This window comes from Mirounga angustirostris, unplaced genomic scaffold, assembly GCF_029215605.1.
Source record: "Mirounga angustirostris isolate CCGP_5_RB_7025 unplaced genomic scaffold, mMirAng1.0.hap1 SCAF_12, whole genome shotgun sequence".
Lineage (NCBI taxonomy): Eukaryota > Metazoa > Chordata > Mammalia > Carnivora > Phocidae > Mirounga > Mirounga angustirostris.
The window spans coordinates 22,588,344-22,611,509 of record NW_026991720.1 but is presented as its reverse complement, the minus strand read 5'-3'; the positions used below and the strand labels follow the sequence as shown (position 1 = coordinate 22,611,509).

At 38.2% G+C, this 23,166-nt stretch overlaps 1 protein-coding gene across 8 annotated transcripts in view; it reads left to right on the top strand.

The window, feature by feature from the left end:
- Positions 1 to 23,166, top strand: part of NRF1 (nuclear respiratory factor 1) — a 139,354-nt gene that overhangs the window by 55,915 nt on the left and 60,273 nt on the right. For all 8 annotated transcript variants that reach the window (XR_010406382.1, XR_010406381.1, XM_064574958.1 and 5 more), the window contains exon 5: positions 17,045 to 17,185. Coding sequence is in view for 6 of the 8 variants with exons in the window: in XM_064574958.1 (XP_064431028.1) it covers positions 17,045 to 17,185 (141 nt within the window). In the remaining 2 variants the exon portion in view is untranslated. The remainder of the gene's footprint in view (positions 1 to 17,044; positions 17,186 to 23,166) is intronic.

Sequence of the window (23,166 nt, the reverse complement as noted above, 5' to 3'; positions counted from 1 at the left end):
ACCTTTGTATACTTATACTAAGTGAACTACTCTTTCTTTGGCAGAAATAACTTTGAATCGTTAGTAGAATAATGGTCTGTCCAGATTTAGTTTGCATTTTGTTTTTATTAGGATGACGTTTATTAGCTAAAGGGGCATTTATTGGATTTCTCCCATATCGAATGTAGACATTTCAGGAGTTTAGAACTGATTAGTAAGCAATTGAAAATTTTGTTTGTTTTATTGTGGGTTTTTTTTTTTCACATACAAATGTTGTAGTTCTTTTTCAACATTTTTGAGTTTTGTTTTGAGTTTTGCCAAAAATTCCTGAGGCCCTAGGATTAGGGTGCATATTAGGACCTTTCCTTAGAAGAATATGGTAGAAGATTTTTAGTTCAAAATGATGCCTGACAAGCTGTCCTTAGTGTCATGATGTTCACCAACATGAAATCTGGGCATGTCTTCTTTTTTTCAGTATCGAAAATTTAAAATAAGTTTACTACTACTAATAGTAATATGATCTGTGAAAAAGACTCATCCAGAAGACTCAGAAAAATACCTCTGAAAATTACCACTGAAAAGAGGGGTGCCTGGCTGGCTCAGCCAGTGGAGCATGAGACTCTTGATCTCAGAGTTGTGAGTTCGAGCCCCATGTTGGGTATAGAGATTACTTAAAACAAAATCTTTAAAAAAAAAAACAAAAAGAAAGTTTGGGAAACTCCTGGAGTCTTCCATACATTATAAAAAGAAACAAACAGTCATATGATAAACTAGACAGAAAAAAAAGCAGTATATATTTTTTCATTGACTGACATTTGATAAATACAGACTGAAGAATAAATACCAGTAGAATTAGAAGCAGAATATGCCTTCCAAAACATTAAAGAGAAAAAAAACAAGTCTATATAAAAGATTTAAAAAAGAAAACACAAACTATAGAACAAAGTAATAAAGTGAAACCAATTAATTCTGTTCTAAATCATAAATATAAATGGATTAACTCCTTTGAGAACGACAAAGATTCTCTTTTAGAGTGGAACAACAATAATCCAAACCAAAACCCAACTGTATTTAATTTATGTGACATACAGTGACTCACAAATATTCAAAGTAGCTGCAAATGATACCATCAAGAAAGTGAAAAGGCAGTTCACAGAATGGGAGAAAATATTTGTAAATCATACATCTGACGAATAACTTGAATCCATATAAAGAACTCTTAGAACTGAACAATAAAAAGACAACCCAGTTTTATTTATTTATTTAGAGTGCACATGCGCAGCAGCCAGGGCGGGGGCGGGGGTGCAGAGGGAGATAGAGAATCTCAAGCGGGCTCCACACCTAGTGTGGAGTCCCATGCAGGGCTCGATCTCACCACCCTGAGATCACAACCCAAACTGAAATCAAGGGTTGGACACTTAACTGTCTGCGCCACCCAGGCACCCCAAACCCAGTTTTAAGATGGCAAAGAATCTGTCACTATTTGCAGATGACATACTACTATACTTAGAACACCCTGAAGACTCTGCCAAAAATCTTTTCGAACTGGTAATTGAATTCAGTAAAGTTGCAGGATATAAAATTAATATACAGAAATCTGTTGCATTTTTATACATTAATAATGAAGTAAATTCTGCTCCTGAAACCAATATTGCACTGTATGTTAACTAATTAGAATTTAAATAAAAATTTGAAGAAAAAAAATAATGAAGTAGCAGAAAGAGAAATTAAGAAAACAATTCCATTTACAATTGCACCAAAAAGAATAAAATACTTAGGAATAAACTTAACCAAGGTGGTGAAAGACTGTACTCTGAAAAAAAATATACAACAACGATGGAAGAAGTTGATGACAACACAAATGGAAAGATATTTTATGCTCATGGATTGGAAGAATTAATATCATTAAAATGTCCATACTACCCAAAGCAATCTACAACAGATTCAATGCAATCCCAGTTGAAATACCAATAGCATTTTCATAGAAGCAGAACAAATAATCCTAAGATTTGTATGGAACCATAAAAGACCTCAAATAGCCAAAGCGGTCTTGAGAAAGAAGAATACAGCGGGAGGTATCACAATCCCAGATTTACATGGTTTTAATAATGAAAACGGTATAGTACTAGCACAAAAATAGGCACATAGATCAATAGAACATAATAGAAAGCCCAAAATAAACTCACCATTATATGGTCAATTAATCAGTGACCATGGAGGCAAGGATATGTAATGGGGGAAAGATAGTCTCTTCCCCAAAAAATGGTGTTAGGAAAACTGGACCACTTTCTTACACCATACACAAAAATAAATTCAAAATGGATTAAAGACCTAAGTGTGAGACCTGAAACCATAAAACTCTTAGAAGAAAACATTGGCAGTGATCTCTTTTTTTTTTTTTAAAGATTTTATTTATTTATTTGAGAGAGAGAGAATGAGAGAGAGCACATGAGAGGGGGGAGGGTCAGAGGGAGAAGCAGACTCCCTGCCGAGCAGGGAGCCCGATGCGGGACTCGATCCCGGGACTCCAGGATCATGACCTGAGCCGAAGGCAGTCGCTTAACCAGCTGAGCCACCCAGGCGCCCCTAGGCAGTGATCTCTTGTACATTGGCCTCAGCAAGATATTTATGGATGTGTCTCCTCAGGCAAGGAAAAAAAAACAAAAATAAATTATTAGGACTACACCAACATAAAAAGCTTTTTGCACAGCAAAGGAAGCCACCAAGGTAACGAAAAGGCAATCTACTGAATGTGAGAAGATATTTGTAAATGATACACCTGTCAAGGGGTTAATATCCAAAATATATAAAGAAGTTACACAGCTCAACACCAAAAAACCCCAAACAATCCAATTAAAAAATGGGCAGAGGACCTGAATAGACATTTTCCCAAAAACCTACAGATGGCCAACAGACCTATGAGAAGATGCTCAACCTCACTCATCATCAAATCATCAAATCAAAACCACAATGAGATACCACCTCACACCTGTCAGAATGCCTAGTATCAAAAGGACAAGAGGGGCACCTGGGTGGCTCAGTTGGTTAAACATCCGACTCTTGGTTTCAGCTCAGGTCATACATGATCTCACGGTCGTGAAATCAAGCCCCACTTCGGGCTCTGTGCTCAGTGTGGAGTCTGCTTGAGATTCTTTCCCCCACCATACCTCCCCCTACTCGTATGCGCGCTCTCTCTCTCTCCAAAATAAATAAATAAAACCTTAAAAAAGAAAAAGAAATAACTAGTTTTGGTGGTAATGTGGAGAAAACAGAACACTTGTGTACTGTTGGTAGAAGTGCAGCCAGTATGGAAAACAGTATGGAGGTTGCTGCTCAAAAAATTAAAAATAGAAATACCGTACAATCCAGTAACTCCACTACTGGCTATTTATAGAAGAACATGAAAACACTAATTTCAAAAAGATACATGTACCCCTATGTTTACTGCAGCATTATTTACAGTTGCCAAGATATGGAAGTAACCCAAGTGTCCATCCACAGAGGGATGGATAAAGAAGCAGTTGTGTGTGTGTGTGTGTGTGTATATACACACACACATACATACACAGTGGAATATTACTCAGCCATAAAAAAAATGAAATCTTGCCATTTGTGACAACATACGTGGACCCTAGAGGGTATTACGCTAAGTGACATAAGTCAGACAAAGACAAGTATCATATGATTTCACTTATATGTGAAATCTAAAAAACAAAACAAAACAAAGCAGAAATAGACTCTTAAGATACAGAGAACGAATTGGAGATTGCCAGAGCAGGGTGGTAGGGGATCGGCAAATGGGTGAAGGGGAGTGGGCGGTACAGGCTTCCAATTATGGAATGAATAAGTCATGGGGATGAAAGGTACAGCATAGGGAATATACTCAATGGTATCATAATAGCATTGTATGGTGACAATAGCTATACTTGTGAGCGTAGCGTACTATATAGAGTTATCAAATCACTATGTTGTAATACCTGAAACTAATGTAAGTTGTGTTCAACTATACTTCCAAGTTTTTAAAAAATGGCAAAGAATCTGAATAGATATTTCTCCAAAGAAGATAGAGAAATGGTCAGCAAGCACATGAGCACTGATGATAGTCACTAGTTTTTATGGAAATGAAAATCAAAACCAGAAGGAGACCACTTCGTACTTACTAGGATGATTATAATCAGAGAGGTGGACAACAATAAGTGTTGTTGAGAATATGTAGTAATTGGAACCTTCCATACATTGCTACTGGGAATGTGAAATGATGCAGTTGCTTCAGAAAACAGTTAAGACGGGGCGCCTGGATGGCTCAGTCGATTAAGTGGCTGCCTTTGGCTCAGGTAATGATCTCAGGGTCCTAGGATCGAGTCCCGCGTCGGGCTCCCTGATCGGCAGGGAGCCTGCTTCTTCCTCTCCCTCCGCCTGCCTCTCTGCCTACTTGTGCTCTCTCTCTGTCTGTCAAAAAAATAAATAAAATCTTAAAAAGAAAAACCAGTTTGGCAATTTCTTAAAATCTTAGAGTCACCACATGACCCAGCAATTCTACTCCTAGGTTTACTCAAAAGAACTGAAAACAAAACTTATACACACAATGTCCATAGCAGCAAAACTTATAGATAAACCTTAAACACGATGTTCTTAGCAACATTATTCGTAATAGCCACAAAGTGGAAACAACCCAAATGTTCATCAACTGATGAATGGATAAATAAAATATGTTATTATCCATACAATGGAGTATTATTCAGCAGTAAGAGGGAATGAAATACTGATTTAAAAAAACTACAGCATGCGGGGCTCCTGGGTGGCTCAGTGGGTTAAGCATTTGACCTCAGCTCAGGTCATGATCTCCAGGTCCTGGGATCAAGTCCCGCGTCCAGCTCCCTCCTCAGCAGGGAGTATCTCTGTCTCTCTCTCTCTCTCCCCCTCTGCCCCTCTCCACTGCCCATTCTCTCGTTCTCTCAAATAAATAAATAAAATCTTAAAAAAAAAAACAAAACTACAGCATGGATAAACCTTGAAAACATTGTGCTAGGTGAAAGAGCCCAATTACAAAGACCACATGTTGTATGATTCCATTTATATGCAATGTCCAGAACAGGCAAACCTATGGAGTAGATTAGTCATTGCCAGGTTGGAGAGGTGGGAAGGAGGAATGGAAAGTGACAGCCAATTAGTATGGGTTTATTTTAGGGGGGATAAAAATGCTCTAAAATTAGATTGTGATGATGCTTGCACAACCCTACATATATACTTAAAAAGGCTGAATTGTACACTTTATTTTTTTTAATTGCACACTTTAAATGGTGAATTGTATGGTCTGATATGCTGAATAATGACCCCAAGATATCCAGGTCTGAATCCCTGGAACCTTTGTGTGTTACCTTGTATGGCAAAAAGGACTTTGCGGTGATTAGGTTAACAATCTTGAGATGGGGAGATTACCCTGGATTATCCAGGTACGCCCTACATCTAACTACATTGTCTTTATCAAAGGGAGACAAAGGGAGATTGATAAAGAAGTAGAAGATGTGTTGGTAGGAGTAAAAGGCTGGATGCAGGGAAAGGGTCAGGAGCCAAAGAATATAGGCTAGAAGCAACTAGACAAAGCAAGGAAATGGACTCTCCCCTAGAGCCTCCAGAAGGACCAGCCTTGCCAATAACCTTGACTTTAGCCCAGTGAAACTAAGAGAATTTCTGTTGGTTTAAGCCACCAAGTTAATGGTACTTGTGGCAGCCATAGGAAACTAATATGTAGGGTATGTGAATTATAATCTCAATAAAGCTGTTAAAAATCTTAAAAGTAAAATAATAGGCAAAGGTATGTCAGACAAATACCTACAAAAAATAAATCATGGATCCCAGCATTAATATCAGACAAAGCCAAATTCTCAAGACAAATGAGTATTAACTGAGAACCAGACGTAATTTGGTATTGATAAGTAGTATAAATTTATAATGAACCTTTTATGCCTCAAGTGACATTAAAGCAAAGTGTGTAGATCAAAAAATTACAAATATAAGAAAAAACAAATGACAGTGGCGGGAGGCTTTAATATCTTTGTCAGATTAAAGAAGAAAACAAAATAAGAATATAGGGATCTGAATAAAAGAATAAGATTAATATAAAAGATATATGCTAGCATTGATACTGTATAAGGGGAGAATATGCCATATTTGAAAAATTACATGAATGAATTATGAGACTTGACCAAATATTATTATTAGGCCCCAAAGAAAATCTTAATAAATTGTAAAATGCAGAAATTATACAGGCCATATGGTTGTTTTTTTTTTTTAAGGAACTACTTTAATTTTGTTTTTCAGCTAGAACTACAAATCTCTCTTTTTAAAAATTGAAACATAATTAACATGCAGTGTTATGATTAGTTTCAGGTATATAATTCAGTGATTCAACAATTCTATACATTTCTCAGTGCTCATCAAGATTAAGTATACTCTTAATCCCATTTATCTATTTCAGTCACCCCCCGCCCCCCACCCCATGCTTCTGAGAGCCAGCAGTTTGTTCTCTGTATTAAAGAGTCTAGTTTTTTTGTCTGTTTTTTCCTTTGTCCATTTGTTTTGTTTCTTAAATTCCACAAGGTGTGAAATCATATGGTATTTGTCTTTCTCTGACTGACTTATTTCATTTTACCCTTTACATACATCAGTGTTGTTGCAAAAGGCAAGATTTCATTCTTTTTTATGGCTTAGTAATATTCCATTATATATTCCAATATTCCAGTATTATAATATTCCATTATATATGTATGTATATGTACATATACACACACACCACTTCTTCTTTATCCATCCATGATGGATAATTGCTTCCATATTTTGGCTATTGTAAATAATGCTGCAATAAACTTAAAGGGTGCATCTATCTTTTCGAATTAGTGTTTTCATTTTCTTTGAGTAAATACCCAATAGTGGAATTATACAGGCCATATTTTTGACCATGATACAGAACATTTTGAACTTAATATCAAAAGATAGACAGGAAAAAGTATTCAGCCTCATAGAAATTTAAAAATACTTATTAATTTGCAAACTATTTAGAAAATACAAAAGCAAAACTTAAAAGTTTCAATTTGAACTGGTACTCAAAAGACTATTCATTGCCTTAATTTTTTTTATATACAAGAAAGATGGAAAAGAAACCTCTAATTCAAGAAGCTGGAAAGGGAATAATAAGATGAGTCTAAGAAAAAAGAGACTAAGTAAACATGGGGAAAAAATGAATTTGTGAGCAGAAAAAGAATTGTTACGTTCAAGAAATGATCCTATGAAAAGTCCAATGAAAAAGAAAAACTTCTAGCATACTAGTTGAGGAAAAGGGAGAAGAAAGCGAATATATAATCTTAGAAATTAGATGAGTCATAGTTGCAGATAAGGAAAGATTGAAACTTGTAAGAAAATGCTGTATATTAATTCTGTTCTTACAAATTAAGAACCTCAACTAAGTGGATAATTTAGTAAGAAGATAACTAAAATATATCTAAACCTCAGTAGAACAATAAACAAAACTGATTAAGTATATCCCTCAAAGGGGACACTGCTCTGATTATTTTGGGTGACTTCTGTTAACTTTCAAGATACAGAATCTAGGGCGCCTGGGTGGCTCAGTTGGTTAAGCGACTGCCTTCGGCTCAGGTCATGATCCTGGAGTCCCTGGATCGAGTCCCGCATCGGGCTCCCTGCTCGGCAGGGAGTCTGCTTCTCCCTCTGACCCTCCTCCCTCTCATGCTCTCTGTCTCTCATTCTCTCTCTCTCAAATAAATAAATAAAATCTTTAAAAAAAAAAAAAAAGATACAGAATCTAATCTTAATATATCAGTAATGGTATTCAGAGTGGTATTAAGTAATTAGAACCCATTGTTTATCATAATCAGTACGCAATGTATTGCCCATAATCTCTTGTTAATAACAGTTAAGGAGATGATTTAGATGTCTGACATTTATTGAGTGCTTACTGTGTTCTAGGTATAGTTATAAGCACTTCGTATAATCTCATTTAATAATTTTAGTATATGTGCTGCCGAAGCGAGCACTCATTTAATAATTTTAAAACTGATACTTGCATTTTGTTCTCCTGCCTGAAGCTGTCATTAATCTTCCTTTTTGCTTTTCTAGCTGGAGGCTGCTGAGAAACTCTAGAAAAATTAAAATTCAATAGGGCTATTCATCTTTGAAATATGGATTTCAGATTCAAGATTGTTATTTAAGAGTTTGTTGAAAGGGGATTGGATACATTACTAGGCCTTTTAATAGTTAATGTTGAAATTTTTTTTTCTACTTTTCAGGGTTCTATTTATTTTTCCATACTGTGTTTTGCCCATATTACCTTCTTGTCCACAATTGAGGTGTATAGCAAGGCACTGTGAACAAAATTAAATGGCTCACAACAAATGGGGAAAATGTTTTCAAATTAATAACAGCAATTACAATTTATTGAGTATTTTTAATGTACCTGTTTTCTGCTAAGCACTTTATATTTATAATTTTTACTTAATCATCACAATAACCCTATGATATATATGTTATTATTTGTGCTTTACAGATGTAGAAATTTGAGGGTTGAGAGCTTAAGTATTTTGTTCAAGATCACACAGTAAGTAGCAAACTAATGATTAATATTCTTAATATGTAGGGCTCTCAAAAATCAATAAAAATAAGAACAGATGAATAACAAAGACCCAAAGATATGTTTGAATATGGATTAAATATTAGATGATATTAAGGAATTCTGATATTTTTGTAGGATGTGATCGTTGTACTGTAGTTATGTATGAGAATGCCCTTATTTTTCCAAGATGCATGCTGAAGTATTTACAAGTGTTGCAGTGTCTAAAATATACTGTAAGTGGGAATGCCTGGATGGCTCAGTCAGTTAAGCATCTACCTACAATCTCAGGGTCCTGGGATCAAGGTCCAGGGTCCCTCTCCCTCTGCACTCCCCCCACCCGCCCCGCAGCTCACGCACACTCTCTCTCTCTCTCAAATAAGTGAAATCTTTAAAAATAATAATAAAATAAAATATACTTTAAGTGGTTAGCCCAAAAAATATTGTGTGTGTGTACAGATGGCAGATAATTATGCCACAATGTTGACAATTATTGAATCTGGGTGGTGAGGGTAGAAGCATTTATTTTACTGTTCTTTACATCTTTCTGTATTTTTGAGTTTTTTCATTTAAATTCATATTTTTAAACACCCAAAGACAAAAGAGAAGACATAAATAGAAGGAGGAAGTACAAATGTCAAACAAAATTTTCAAAAAATAGGAATTAAAACAGAAAGCCACTTTACACGGTTTGGGTTGGCAAACATGAAAAAGATGTACGACTTGCAGTATTGGCATATCAAACAGGCAGTTTAAATTGGTGTAATTTTTTAGAGGGCAGATTGGCAACTATATAAAATGTACCCCAAATGTACACTTTTTAACCCAGCTTCCTTTTGAAATTTTATCCTAAGGAAATAATTTGTTAAATGAGCAAAGATGTATGTACAAGTGTATCAGTCACTGTACCCTTTATAGTATCTTTTAAAAATTGAGAATACCCTAAATGTTCAAAGATAAGGGATTAGTTAGATAAATGATGGCTCATCCAGAGATAGGACTGCTACACTGCCATTAAATATGATGACATAGGTCTTTCTATTAACATTTTCAGATGGAGATGATGTATTAAGTGAACAAAGCAAGTTACAGAACCGTACATAGAGTTTGGTCCCACTTTAAAAGTAAATCTGCATTTTATACATGTTTATGGAATTGTTAAATGCAGAGGATTGTTGTAATTAACATCTGTATAATATAGCAAATTATTCTCAATAATTCTGACAGTAACCTTGAGATGTAGGCATATTAATATTTTCATTTTGCAAGAGAATACTAGCTCAGAGAGGTTAAGTGATTTGCTCCAGATTCCCCAACTTCTTTTTATTTTATTTTGTTTTATTGTTATGTTAATCACCATGCATTACATCATTAGTTTTTGATGTAGTGTTCCATGATTCATTGTTTGCGTATAACACCCAGTGCTCCATGCAGTAAGTGCCCTCCTTAGTACCCATCAGATTCCCCAACTTCTGAATAGTAGAGCCACTGTCGAGATTTGGGTTCAAGGTAATAGAGTATTATATCTCACAGAGGTTTGTCCAGGGTATTAAATATGGGGTTTCAAATTTAATTCAATAATTCAAATTTAATTTCATTTTCTTAGTCCTTGCCTCTTTTTCTAAAAGGGAACAAATAGTGCTACCTTCCAGTTCTCCACAGTCCTGTGCATACTTACTACAGGTGTACTTTTATTTGTATGATTATTTGATTAACATCTATCCCCAGCTAGATTGTGAGCTCTGAGATGGGAGGGACTGGATCTACTTTGTTCTCCATTATGCTCCCAGTACCACACATTGCCCCTGCCACGAGTAGTTAGTTGCGAATGAATAAAGCATCTTAAACATTTGTCAGCACTGAGCAATGCAGATTTGGTTTCTAAGTTCTAATCCTACATTGGATCTCAATTGAGACCTTGAGACGTAAAGAACTGTGAAGTTAGCTTGTGTCATTCTTTATAGTGCTTGTCCCAGTTTGTAATTATACTTTTATTTTTATGATAATTTTTGTGTTTGCCTTCTCCACTAGATTGAAATATGCACAATAATGGGGCGCTGTGATGGATGAATTTGATTTCCATTTTGTCCCCAGCTCTTCCTTAGTACAGTGGCTAGCATATAGGAAATGAATAATTATTTGGTTGATGGCTGGCTGGCTGGAGGAACTACTAGGTTCAGAGATCACATACGCCATGTCTATATTTGTAACGTGATGGAGTGAAGTAACCTAAAACTAGCTGAACTCTCAGAAAGGGCCTTTGACTTTAATGTAGAATGAGATTCCCTTATTCAGAAACTCAAGGTTTCTTTAAGTTGCTTGGGATCTAGCCTCTCAGATCTAATAGTCTTTGAAGTTTTTGTTTGTTTGTTTGCTTTTTAAAGATTTTATTTACTTATTTGTCAGAGAGAGAGAGCGCACACAAGCAAGGGGAGCAGCAGGCAGAGGGAGAAGCAGGCTCCCCGCTGAGCAGGGAGCCCAATGTGGGACTCGATCCCAGGACCCCAGGATCATGACCTGAGCTGAAGGCAGAGGCCTAACCGACTGAGCCACCCAGGCATCTCTCTCTGCAGTTTAAAACCTATGTCTTCTTAAGCCTCAGCTTTTTAAAACAAAACAAACAACAACAACAACAAAAAACAAGTTAAAAGACCTCCAGAACTCCATTGGGTGTTTTGGCCCTTTTGAATATCCTTCTTAGTTAAGGGGTGGCTCCTACCTAAAAGGCAGCATTATTTTTTTTTTTAAGATTTTATTTATTTATTTGAGAGAGAGAACGAGAGAGAGAGAGAGCATGAGAAGGGGGAGGGTCAGAGGGAGAAGCAGACTCCCTGCTGGGCAGGGAGTCCGATGCGGGACTCGATCCTGGGACTCCAGGATCATGACCTGAGCCGAAGGCAGTGGCTTAACCAACTGGGCCACCCAGGCGCCCAAAAGGCAGCATTATTAATGTTTATACAAGCTAATTCAATTTTACCCATGGGTTGGTATTAACTAGAGTGGACATATATAACTAAAACCTCCACATTTGTGAAAACTGTTTTTAAGCTTTGATTTTTTGAGTAGTTTCCCCACATTGATTTTTCCTATATGTGGCTCGATGTCCTCATGTGTAAAATAAGGATAATACCCACCTCACTGGGGAGCAGTAGAAATTAATTAAAGTTGATTATCAGCCCCCTATATATGTTTATAGAGAGCTGGCATGAAAAGCATTGGCAAACGGTAGCTTTTTTTTAAGTTGCTGTGTCCCGAAGGCATGCTCTTGGCTTACTGCCATATCCCTCTTTTATAGGCTTGGTAGGAATAGGCCTAGAAATATTTTGTTGAGGAACAGAGAGAGAATTTCCATCCTTTTCCAAAAGAATTTCAGGAGTTTCTGGAGGTGGAGCTCTTTCCTCGGAGTCAATAATCCGTAGCATTTAGATGGGGATACACTGGCTATGACTAACGAGTTCTGCAGGTGCAGAAATTAGTCACAGGCACAGAGGCAAGAGGTAGCTCTGGGGTTGTCACTGGCTTCTTTAAAATCATGCTTCAGTCTTTAATTCTACTTTCCCAGTAGATGAGTGGACTCTGGAGTTGGTTGTGATTTCTTGTTCTAAGTCACTCAGTTTTTTATATAGGTTTTTTTAAAATGTCTTCAAGTTACAGGAAATGTGGGAGCATATTTTAAAAAATAGTAAAGTAAAAAATACCATATGATTTCCTCATATGCGGAACTTAAGAAAGCAAACATGAACAAAGAAAAAGACAAACCAGAAAACAGACTCTTAGCTATAGAGAACAAACTGGTGGTCACCAGAGGGGAGGTGGATGGGGGATGAGTGAAATAGGTGATGGGGATTAAAGAGAGTATTTATCATGATGAGCATTGAGTAATGTCTAGAATTGTTGAATCACTATATTGTACACCTGAAACTAACAGAACACTGTATGTTAAATATACTGGAATTAAAATTTTAAAAAATAGTGAGGTAAAAATTTTTTTATTTACATACTCAACAAATAACTAACACTGTTAGATACAAAATACGAGATAAGGAATCCATCTAAGTCCTTTGAGGTTTCAAGGTCTAAAACTAGGGATCCAGGGGGTGAGAGGAAAATTGGAGGTCTGGACTGAGGCGGGGGAGAAAAGAGGCTGACCTTGGGGCTGGAGAGAGAACGGGGTGAAAGCCAACAGAGCTTTATGGGCCACAGCATGTGTCCTGGCTCAGTGCCAGATGTCCTTCAGGCTCATGGGTCTGAGGGCATCTCTGCCCTGGGGCGTCTTTTTGTTATATATCTCAGATGACAACGTATTTTTAATCTCAGAGCAGCACACAGGTAAGAAAAAGTGTTTTGATCTTTTCATGGCACCTTTCTGAAGACTGCCCTTTTCTCCAGAAAAGCTTCAGCTATACAAAAGAATTATGGTATCTTGTCTGGGACTGTTTTTGCAACCTGACTAAGGGCCCATTGATACTACAGTGGTAGCAGCCAATTCCAGAATCCTGAGCAAGCACATTCTGTGCCCAGAACTCTTAAGGGCTCTCATAAACACCCTAAACACTCCACCTCTGGCAATTACGAAAATGTTTGTTAATATATCATCTGCACGTGTCTGATATATGTGAACTGTTTCACAACACCTGTTAAGTAATGATAGTGGTGTCACATACTAGTTGTATATGGTATATATAAGAACGTAAGTGATCATTTCATTTTATAGGAATTTAAAGGAGTAAGAATTATGGCAAGAAAACTTAGGAATTTTTCTTAAAGGGAGTGGAAATTGAGTTGGGCCTTCCTTGAAAGATGGATAAGTTTTTGATAGGAAGCAGAATTAAAGGCCCAGAGGTCGAAGAGAACTTGGCTCGCTGCAAAAGTTAGTGAGGAAACTGGCCAGCTAGGAGGGTGCCATTCGCATTGTCTCCAGGGCTGGGCAGGCACAACTGTATCTGGTGGCCCCGTTGGAGGAGTATTGGCAAAGTGGGGAATAATTAGAAAGGTGGAAATGCTGGACTAAGAAGTTTGGACTTCATCCTATGAGAAGTGGAAACTGTAGAAGTGGTTTTGAGAAAAAAGACAATGATAGCAAAGTGGCTGAACATACAGGCTTTGGAACTAGATAAAAATTAGTTTGATTTGTGGCCATATTACTGTGTACTAGCTATATGATTTGGAGAAGTCACTTAAGTTTATTAAGCCTTGTTTTTCTTAGCTGCACAATGGGTATACTAATATTTTCCTTATAGAATTACGTGAGGGTTCATTGAGATAATATACACAGTGCTTGACACATAGTAAGTGTTCAGTAAATTGTATTTGATTGTCATAAGTCAGTGTTTCAGAAATTTATTTATTTATTTTCATACAGCCGCCAAAGGGGCTCAGATATTTTTTTATATACCTTTTTTTTTTTTTTAAGTAATCTCTACACCCAGTGTGAGGCTTGAACTCACGACCCCGAGATCAAGAGTCTCATGCTCCACTGACTGAGCCAGCCAGGCGCCCCGGGGCTCAGCTATTTTATAAATGGCAGTGGTATATAGGATGAATTGGGGGAAGAGAGACTGGTAGGCAGACTAGCTGATTTTGTTTTTAAGTGATTTTTAACTTTGTAAAACCAGTTAGTTGACAGTGACATTGGTATGAAATAACAAAGGCTTAAGCTGTGGTTTTTGAAGTTGGAAAAACAAATGTCTATGTCATCAGATCTATGTCATTATCACTTACAAGATGAACCATTATTTATGTGCCATGAAGACTGAAAAAACATAGACAAACTCTGGCACAGTGCTGATCACTTAGAATTTTTATTTTATACTTATTGAAAGAGCTCTTTCAAGCTTATTTAGACATAGATTTTAATTGTATTGCATTTTATATAGTACCAAAAAAGGAAAGTGAAAGTGAAATAAATTGATATTCCTAAAACTGAGTTCCTCACTTCCACAGCCCAGTGCTTCTGAATAACTTCTTGTTGCCAAGTCATCATCGTCTGTGACATTTCATGTAATATTGTCCTCTGTGCCATCAAGAGCACGAGTAATGCTGCATGGCTTTAGAGAGTGCTCTGCTATTGTCTCTAGACTTTTTTCCAAGCTGTGACAAGTTGGATGCTGGTGCTTCTTGATCTTACCAGAAAGATCACTGGGGAGATTATCTAACTGCAACCAAGACTCACATTCCTTTCTCAAATGGTTTGTTGATTGAAAAGGCAAGGGATCGGGGCGCCTGGGTGGCTCAGTCAGTTAAGCGTCTGCCTTCGGCTCAGGTCATGATCCCAGAGTCCTGGGATCGAGTCCCGCATCGGGCTCCCTGATCAGTGGGGAGCCTCCTTCTCCCTCTCCTCCCCACTCGTGCTCTCTCTCGCTATCTCTCTCTCTCTCAAATAAATAAATAAAATCCCCCCCCCCCAAAAAAAGGCAAGGAATCACGGTCATGCTCCCAGAGAGAACAGCCACCACGTTCACAGGTCTACAGCCTGTGACAGCTGTGCCTCAAGTTGCCTCATCCACAGCAATTTTAAGATGTATCCCAATTTCAGAGGACTGATAAATGTGAGAGAATATGCATCTCAGAATTGATAAGTCAGAACAAACTGAAGCACTAGCTTGATCATTCTGGGAAACTTTACTGAGCAACCTTAAAAACACTGTGGTCACAACTAAAGTTATTCTGTTGTAAATTACTTGGAGGAATGCTCTACCAGCAATTTTTTTTTTTTTTGAAACTCACGGTATTTTTAAGTCATTATATAGCACTGATAAGTTTAGCCAAATGCCTAGATATGAATTCCTAGAATTTTACTGATCCATAAAAATGGCCAAAATTGTTTGAAACTAGCTAATGTAATAGTAATAATCTAATGATTTCCTGTATTTGAATACCAGGTATTTCCAGCATAGTGAAATTTATTTTTATACTATTATCATTCACTCTTGCTATTGGCCTACATACTGATATAATGATTTAACCTGATATATTAAAGTTCAAAGACCAGAACTTAGGCTTATAAGATGCGGTTTTTCTCTGGGCTGGTAGCATAAAAACTCTACATAGGTTACAGAAACCTAGAAAGCAGAAAATATAAATCCTTAAAGTTGGCATGGCAACACCAGCTGTTTATGTTACAGTAAATATATTGGCAATGATTTTTGAAACTTTCTTTTTTGTGTTAGAAACCAGGCTACCACTGAATCTCTGGGATGATAATGATTAAACATGCTTGTACTATTTTTCTTTCATCCCCTTCATTGTTGACCTATTTGGAAGGTTCTGTCACTGCAAAAGTTGTACTTCGTAGCCAACAGTAATTTTTACTTTCTACATGCTTGAGATGGAGTATGGGAATCTTTCTTCTTTAATCCTCATAATGAGATACTTCTAAGAAAGTTTGTCCTGATTGAGAGTCCAGTCTGGGGCAGAAAACCCAGGACTTGAACATTGTCGTAATTTTTGGATACCTCATTTTCTCTTCCCTTTTTTTCCTAAGATAATGGCTTGATCCCTGAAAGCAAGTTCGTTTCCTATCCCATCTTGTTATATTTCCATAATTTCATGGCTTCTTTGTTATCCCCTAAGGTGTCCTTATCCCACTGTGTATTCTTGTAAGTGAATGAGCCCATTATTGGTGGTTGTAGGATCCCGTGTCTGCCTACCGTTTCTGCTCATCATGGAGGAATGTGTGCATGTACAAATGTGCTGCTAAGTTCTCTGTCTCTGGAGAGACCCTTCACTGGTAGCGGAAGGAAAGGAGTCAGAACAATGATACCTGGTTCAGACCTGGGCATGTCGGAGCTACAGAGACATCATGGATTCGAAGGTTACCTCTGTCACCAGGGAGGACCAGAAAGGAGGAGGGCTAGACCCGCGGGCCTCTCTCTGGCCCGGGCCTTGCTGATAGTGGTACCTCTGATACACAGCTACAGTATACACTGCTTGTTTTTCCCTCCGATGCCTTCCAGGCCAGCCTCTCGAGCACTTGAATCACCTGTTGCGTAGTCTGGCCTTGCAGGAAAGTAGTGGCAGTTTCAGATAGGTTGCCTAGAGTTTCAGAGACATAAGTCGTTGGTGATTTTGGTGGTGAACTGCCACAGCTAGGTTTTATCAGGTGGCCCAGGAAATGCATTCCTATTAGATCTGGAACCCGTCATGGGGTTGGCGTTGAATGGGAAAACGTGATTTTAAGCAAGAAGCAGTATTTCTGTAGAACTTCCCCCTGGCTCCTTTCTGCTGTTATTACCTGCAATTTCATCATCTTTTCACTTTAATTCTGTACAGTGTGATATCTTTGGGGCCAGCGGGTATTTTTATCTGCTAGTTGTAGAAGTGTTTGCTCTTAAGCCTGTGCTGTGGCTGAGGGAGGCAGCCCCACCCCCTCTCCGGTTGCTTGGCACCAACTCTCCCTGCTTGTTGGGCATCTTGTTTACTGCTGCCCTTAATTCCCTGCAGGTGCGTAAGTACAAGAGCATGATCCTGGAAGACCTGGAGTCTGCCCTGGCAGAACACGCCCCTGCGCCACAGGAGGTTAACTCCGAGCTGCCACCTCTCACCATCGATGGAATTCCAGTCTCTGTGGACAAAATGACCCAGGTAAGGGGCGGGAAGTGAGGAGGAGACAGAAAGACAAGTGGCCCGGGTGTGGGCAGGCCTCGGATCACACTTCTCAGTTCTGTGCTCGGTGATACCAGCGGAGAGAGATACAGGCTGGGTTCTGACAGCAAGGCGGTAGCAGCCTTGGGGAAGAGAATGTAGTGTCAGAAGAATGCTCTCCTCCTTGGTTGGCAGTTCTTTCCTTTCACTTGGGCCGTTGGGTTAGATAAACTTGTAGCTCAGAATTGGTTTGCTTGGACAGGTGACTGTTTGGACTTTGATCAGTCACCATCAAGCAGGGCAAGTAAACTGTTAGTCTTTTGGGCTAAGTTGCTCCTCTTTCCATGTAAATTCTGAATACCACCATACTGTCACCAAGGAAGGTTCCCCTTTCTAGGGAATAAGAATGGAAAACTCAGAAGGACACCCTTCTGAGTCATTGCTTCTCTCCTCTTGCTTTGATGAGGGAAATCCTCAGGAATTTTGCTGAGGTGGTCCATCTCAGCTTTCATTGAAAGTGATAGCTTGATCAAGATCAAGTGCCCTTTTTATAACATATTTTCCTACCTTATTTCTTTATTAATGTACTCTTCTCTTGCTAAATCCAGTTGTGCATTTTCTTTCCTTATCTTATTCAGTCTTCCAACGGCATTTGACACAGTTGATTATTCCTTCCTTTAAAACACTTCCTGCTCTCTGTGTCTGACCCCACACTCTCCGAATGTCCTCCCACCTCACGGTGCTCCTTCTCCGCTCTTCCGCTGGCTCTTCCTCCTGTTCTCAGTGACCAGTATTGGCATGTCTGTATCTTTAGTTTCTTTCCAAGTGGTCTCATCTGGCCCGTGGGCTTTATGTCCCTTCTATATCCTGTTTACAGCCCAGCTTACAGCACTCACTCTGAGTGCTCCACCAGCCCCACTGTCCGTCTGGTCGCTTAAGTGCTGGCATAGGAGCAACGCTTTGTTTCCCTGTTTCGCCCTCACTCCGCGTCGTCTCAGTTCAGCTCTGAGATGTGCCCTGAATCTGACCATTCTCCTCAGTTCCTGTCACCACCCTCGCCCAAGCCCAGTATCTCTCACGTAGAGACTATTTCATTTGATCGATTCTATTGCTCTCCTTCTTGATACTCTTGCCCTGCTGTAGTCTATACTTCACGGAACCACTAGAGGTTTTTTCCAAAACTTAAATCCACTCATATCACCGCCTTATTTAAGCCCTTTAATGGCTTTCCACTATTCCTAGAATCAAATTCAGACTCTGCCATGGCCTCTGAAGCCCTGTAAAATCCGAGAATCCAACCTCTTTCAGTTCCATTCTTCAGTCTCCCCCTCAGTCACTGTGCTCTGGCCACCCTGGCCCTCTTTTCGTCCAACACTCCAAGCCCATTCTTTCGCGTTGGCTATTTCCTCTGCCTGAAACGTTGTTCTCCCAGATCATTACATGCGTAACCTTATCCTAATCGAAATCTAGCTCAGACGTCACCTCCTGAGACAAGCCTTTCTTGATTATCCCATCTAATGGAGCTTCTCCTTGCCACCAAGTCACTGCCTAACACATCCCCTATTTTACTGTCTTGGAAACACTGATTACTACCTGAAATTATCTTATTCATTAACATTTATACTTACCTGGGATCTCTCTAGCTGGAATTTGAGAGCAGGGATTTGGTTTCTATTCTTTACTGCCATCTACTACAGCTCCCGGCACCCAAATAACCTCTGAATTCTAAATAATAGTATCTGTTCAATAGATGACCTAAGAGTCAGAGTAAAACAAATTCAGCATGGTAGTTACCTGCATCGGAAGTCTTCCGAGTACATGTTCACAGGCTGTAGACATTGACGCTGCTCCTCAGGAGGTGGCCCTTTTTTTCCTGCTGAGTCTGAACCTGTAGTTTGGTCTAAAGCCATACAATATTTTATAAAGCTACATTGTGATCGTTTGCTTGTTGGATTCAGAGATCTTTCTGTGAATATTTAAAGACTATCTAAATAATGGCTCGAAAAGGAAAGCATTATCTATACTTTTTTCCTGTCACTTCATACCTATTATTCTGTTCTTAAGACCATTCTGACTAATTAAAGAAAACATAAGGTGAAAAAACTTTTTTTTACCTGATTGATGTGAAGAATCTTCTCTGTACCTCAGATATAAGGTATCTATAAAGCTAACTAAGCTTCTGATTAAGAATACTGTGTTAGGCATGTGAGGCATTATGCCCTCTCCTGTGATGGGCATTTTTTCCTTCTTTGTCACATTTGGTGTGTTAGGTTGAAATAATCCGAGGTTTTGATTATATCAAATCATCATGGACAAGTTTCATGTTATGAAACTTGGCTTATGGCCTCAGAAGTCATAGCGAACAGTTTAATTTTCATGTTGGAGGTAAAACATTTGTAACTGTGCTGTTTCCTATTCTTGTGAAACATACACTTGGGAGAGCCTTGTGTAGTGATGGATCCAAGGGAAGCTGATACTCAAGTCAGGGATCAGACTCAGAGGTACTTTGTTGGGGGCATGCATTTTCTTTATCGTCCTACGTTCCCTCCTTTCCCTTCTCACCACAGATCATGACCAAAAAGTAATACGTAACAAATAAAACACATGGTGAGGAGGAGTGAGTAGGGTGATGAAAAACCCAGGTCCTAATTAAATGGGAATTTCTGAGTATTTGGATCCTGGGTTTTCTACCCCGGATCTTTTTTTTCCTCAATTGTTTTCCTCAGATCCTTGTTATTAATGTGAGCCAGTCACCTTTTTTTCCTAATTGATCCCAAAACCTTTCATTATTAATGATAGTAAAAGCAGGGTGTTATTTCAGACTAAACCTAGGTAGGAGAGGGAATGGGAATACAAGCATTTTAACACCCTGTCAATAGAAATGTACAGTGGCATGATCTTTCCAGAAAGCAGGGTGGCAGTGCATATCAAAATTTAACATGTGTATGTCATGCCTACCAGGTGAGCAAAGATATATGTTCATGGCACTGTTTATAATAGGAAAATCTGGGAACAAAGTGCTTGAATAAATTATAGTAGTGATGTTTAGAATTTACATGAGATGAGCAGCTCCCAAAAGAGACCAGAAATTTACTATTCAGTGAAATATTAGACACCAAAAATGCCGACTTGTTCTGTATTGCAATGGGATAGAGTTCCAGTAGTTTTTAACTGTTTGTAAAATAATATTTCTTATGTACTCTAATTCTAGTGCTTTATTTAGTACTTTGTTTAATGCTTTATATTTTGTTTCTTTGGGAGAGGGCTAGATTTTTTTTTCAGGGAATACATAATTGAGTTAATCAATTTCATTTGTTTAAAACATGCACACAAAAGTTGCCTCTGTTTGTTGCGTGTGTGTAAAACTTCAGAGAGATGTAAATCTATTTACTGTAAAACCAAAATATTGACAGCGATTATCTATGCATGGTGGTATTAGGGGTGATTTTCATTGTATTTGTCTAATAAACACGAATTACTTTTATAACCATAGAAACACAAAAAATATATTCATATTTATATTAAACTAGAATTTTTTTAAGTACAAGTTTGTTGAACTTTATGTTTGGGTGAAGATGTCAACAACTTTTTCTTTCTCTTATTTTTCTCTTTTATAGCTACTATGTTTTGGAAGGCACACTACTAAGTTATTCACAGGGGTATCTCATTTAATCCTTGCCCTCCAGAGTATATATATAATTCCTCTTTCATAGTCAAGGAAGCAGAGCTCATACATGATCAGTAGCCATAAAGGACCAAGTAAATTTAATTGGACACCAATTCTAGAATTCAGACCAAATGGGTAATTCATGACTTCCTTGAAGTGATAAAATTCCAAAAGTACACTGTAACAGAGTTGGATTTGGGTTAACCAGACAGCTCTATTAATCGCCTTATCTGCACTGAATGCAACAGAGATGACTAATGTTTCTATGGATGATCCTAACTCACAAACATAATTCTATATGCTATCCTAAAATGAGTTCTCAGTCATCCAAAGAGTAAATTATATTTGATATTGTTCAATGTTATGTGTTCCATTATTTTAATTCTTTACAAATTTGAGAATTAGCCTGGTTTTTTAGAGTTGGAAGGTCTAGTCTCTAGTCCCAATCCTACCACATATAGCCTTGGTTCCCAGTTTCATCTTCTGAAAATGAGAATAATATATGCCCTCCTACTTTGTGGAGTCAGAGGAAGAAAAAATGAGGTATTATATGGGAAAGCGCTTTGAAAATGAAGGCATCACCCAAAGATAGTATTACCAATTATCAATACTGTTTATATTATCTATATTAACTTTTGAGTAACCTGAACATACCATTTCTCACTCGTTTTTCACTTACAGAAAGTTAGTGAACCTGGAATTTTTATTTGGCTCAGCAATGAAGTGGGACAGTACAGGTGACAATATATTGAAAAATTGAGACATAAAGAGAGGAAGCAATTTATGAAGCAAGTTAGTGATAAACAGAAATGGAATTAAAGGGTCGAGTCCATATTGCCAGTGCTTTCTCTCTCTCCCTCTCTCTCTTTCTGTAAAACTATGTTGTGATCATCACTCAGGTTGAGTATTTCAGCTAATCTACACTAAACATTTACTGTTTTATTTTTATTTTTTTTAAGATGTTATTTACTTATTTGACAGAGAGAAAGACACAGCGAGAGAGGGAACACAAGCAGGGCAAGTGGGAGAGGGAGAAGCAGGCTTCCTGCTGAGCAGGGAGAGCAATGCGGGGCTCGATCCCAGGACCCCGGGATCATGATCTGAGCCAAAGGCAGACGCCCAACGACTGAGCCACCCAGGCGCCTAACATTTACTGTTTTAAAGGAATTTCTTGACTTGCTCTAACAACTATCACAGTTGTCACCTACACAAATTGAAATTACGTGTGATAGAATATCTTAAGTTCTATGTGAACTAAATGCTCTGATTCTTTTAGGAAACAGCTCTGTAGTTTTGGTTTTTGTTGTTTCTTATTAATTTTTGGTTTTGGTACAGGTATAATACTATGTTAGTAAATAGAATGTTTACATAAACATTTACTTAAAAACAGAAACTATTATAAATATATCTTGATCCTGATGAAGTCTTGTGTGTGTGTGTGAAAAAATACATAGCTCTAATATTTTTAGTGCTAAAATGAAAACTTGCATTTCTAGGCACCTTTAAGAATAGTGACTAGAGGCACACCTGGGTGGCTCAGTCATTAAGTGTCTGCCTTCTGCTCAGGTCATAATCCTGGGATCCTGGGATCCTGGGATCGAGCCCCGCATCAGGCTCCCTGCTCCACGGGAAGCCTGCTTCTCCCTCTCCCACTCCCCCTGCTTGTGTTTCTTTGATCGCTGTGTCTCTCTCTGTCAAATAAATAAATAAAATCTTTCAAAAAAAAAAGAATAGTGGCTAGAACTTATCCCATATCTGCCTGCCTCCTGGCTATGAGTTGAAGGAAGTTGAGATAAGGCTTAGCAGAAGAAATCATTAATTTAGTGTAGATTCTGCAACCCCAGAGTTAATGAAATCATCTTTTTCAGAGATTTTGAAAGCCAGGTTAGCAAAATTTTATAGGATACTTCAGACCAGAAACCAGAGAATGGGCTAAATTGTGCTTCTCAAACTTCAGTGTACCTAAGAATTACCTGAGAGTCTTGTCATTTAAATTCAGACTGTGAATCAGTTGGTCTTGAGTGGAACCTGAGAATCTCCCTTGTAGCAAGATCCCAGGTGATGCCAGTGGTGCTACTAATTACCAGACTACACTTTGAATTTAGGAATTACATCATTGCTTGAAGAGTCTTTAAGCAATGATTATGATTTTGCTGGTGGGAAATCAGTTCTGCTCTTTACCACACTTGAGTCCAGTAGGATTCTCTTGTTCTTGGGAAGTTGTAAATCTTCTTGGAATTTGTCTTAGAAGAGATCCAGGCAAAGATTATAGTTATAGAAGAAACATCTCTGGAAAGACCAGTCCAGGATTATT